The 2205-nt window shown below is 48.2% G+C and overlaps 1 protein-coding gene across 1 annotated transcript in view; it reads right to left on the reverse strand.

Moving 5' to 3' along the window:
* Positions 1-221: 221 nt before the first annotated feature.
* Positions 222-2205, reverse strand: part of LOC104275189 (protein Wnt-5a) — an 8898-nt gene continuing 6914 nt past the window's right edge. The window contains exon 4 of the mRNA XM_009871067.1: positions 222-798. Within this exon, the coding sequence (XP_009869369.1) occupies positions 340-798 (459 nt within the window). The 3' untranslated portion in view covers positions 222-339. The remainder of the gene's footprint in view (positions 799-2205) is intronic.

The following is a 2205-nucleotide window of genomic DNA, read 5'->3' on the forward strand; positions in this document are numbered from 1 at the left end:
TTCCCCTCGAACTACTCTATTGTTCTTAAGTAAAGTCAATTTTTATTTTTTTTTTACTTTGTAAAATAAATATTCTCAGATTCTCCCCCATTATTGCCAAAAATATAAGCTGCACAGAGTTCTGGGATGGACGCAGAGAGGATTTCCAGGCACTTCTCTTTGCAACCTTTATATTTTTTTTCTTTATTCTTTTTCCTTCCTCCCACCTTTTTTTTTTTTTTCTTAAAAGAAGACGACAACTCGTTGGACTCTATAAATAAAGTGGAGATAGTCCTGTGGGAAGGGGGCCTGCACCCCTTGCTGGCAGGTGGCTGCAGTTCCTCCCACCTTGTCCGGCCCCTATTTGCACACAAATTGGTCCACGATCTCTGTGCACAACTTGCATTTCACGTAGCAGCACCAGTGGAACTTGCAGTGGCAGCGCTCTCGCTGCACCGTCTTGAACTGGTCGTACCCCCGGCCACAGCACATGAGTTCGCAGCCGTCCATGCCCTCCGAGGTCTTATTACAAAGGCGGCCCTGGGTGCCCAGGGAGCCGGTGCTCTCGTTGCGCACGCAGTAGTCAGGGCTGGGATCGATGTAGACCAGGTCGTGGATGGTGGGTGCGTTGAAGCGACTGTTCACTTGCTCCAGCTTGCCCCGGCTGTTGAGTTTCATGGCAGCAGCACTATCATATTTCTCCTTCAGGGCATCGCCTACCTTGCGGAAATCAGCAAGCTGCAGCCAACAGGTCTTCAGGCTACAGGAACCAGAGACGCCGTGGCACTTACAGGCCACGTCAGCCAGGTTGTACACGGTCTGGAGGAGCCAGGAAAAGAAAGCAAAAACGACGATGGAAGATTAGCATGGCTCCGCAAGCAGTTACTCCCCTCATCTCCTGCCCTTTGTCGCACTCCCACTTGCCCCTCCACAATCCTTGTCTTAGCATCCTCTGCCCTCCTGCAATAACCCTGGGAGGAAGAGCGAGCGAGCCAAAACACACGCACCCCCAGCACCCCCTTAGCTGAGGGGTGCTGCCCCCAGCCTCTCCCCACTGCAGAGACAGCCACACCAGCACACACACACACACACACAGAGCCCCGGCAGCGGTCGGGCTGCAGTCAAATTTCAGGAATTTGCTCTCACGCCAGCAAAGGATTTTGCTGTTTCACTGAGAAATGTAAAACATCCCTTTATTTTCTATCTGAGTTACTCTCTATTGATCTCTGCTTGAGGCTGCAATTAGGGAAAGTGTTAAGATTCCTCTTGCTCCTGGCCCAGCTGCAGCCGATTGTCTACTCTTGGCTCCACATCCTCCCCCTATCCTAAATACGGCTCTGCAAGAAAGACTCCATCCAAGAAGAAACCCCCAAACACCTATGGGTGGGAGACAGAGCTGCATAGCAATATCCTCTTTACAAAGCTTTGGCAGGGAAATATCAGTCATTTGCCCTGTACAAACAGAAATAAGAGTCAGTGTTGACACTGCCCCAAAAATCCCGGGGTCTGACACATTAGATGATACTGTAGACAACTTCCACCCAGCAGTTACAGAAAGTCTGAACGCTGCCAAATGGCACTGCAAAGATGAGGCTGAGGAAGGAAAAAACTGCTCCAGTCTCCGTAAGCAACTGTGAAAGTGTCATTTTTCTTCCTGCTAATAGTAAACTGGCCTGTCCACTGCTTTCAGACACTCTCCTCTCACATTTAAATACGATTAATTTTCAATTATCTTTCATCCTTCTTCACCTTAGAACACAAGTGCGAAGTCCCAGCCGACTACTTCTGGCACTTCAAGCTCTAGGAAAATAATGATTTTGGCTCTTCATATTCAGACTATTAAAAAAAAGAAAAGTTTACACCCATTCATTTAAGGCATTTTCAAGATTAAAGAAGCCATAAAGACATGTTTAACCATAGAAGACCATGTCTTCTAATAATATGGAGGAGCTTTTCACATCCTCTTAAAGCAAGGGAAAAAAAAAAGTCAGAACAATCCCGCGGCACGATTCCAGCCTGGGAAGCATGTCCCTCCTCTCTCCAACGCACGCTGTCCTGGTTGGAAATACAAACTAATAAAATCCTGTTCTACAGCAAATCCACAGCGAGCATGGCATTGTTAATGCAACAACACCGAGAGACACACAACAGGCTTCAGTCCCAATCCTCCTCCATGGGGAAGGCAACAGGGCTGTCAGACAACCAGGAGCAACGCAAACGCACACA

This window comes from Apaloderma vittatum, unplaced genomic scaffold (assembly GCF_000703405.1).
Source record: "Apaloderma vittatum isolate BGI_N311 unplaced genomic scaffold, ASM70340v1 scaffold31316, whole genome shotgun sequence".
NCBI lineage: Eukaryota > Metazoa > Chordata > Aves > Trogoniformes > Trogonidae > Apaloderma > Apaloderma vittatum.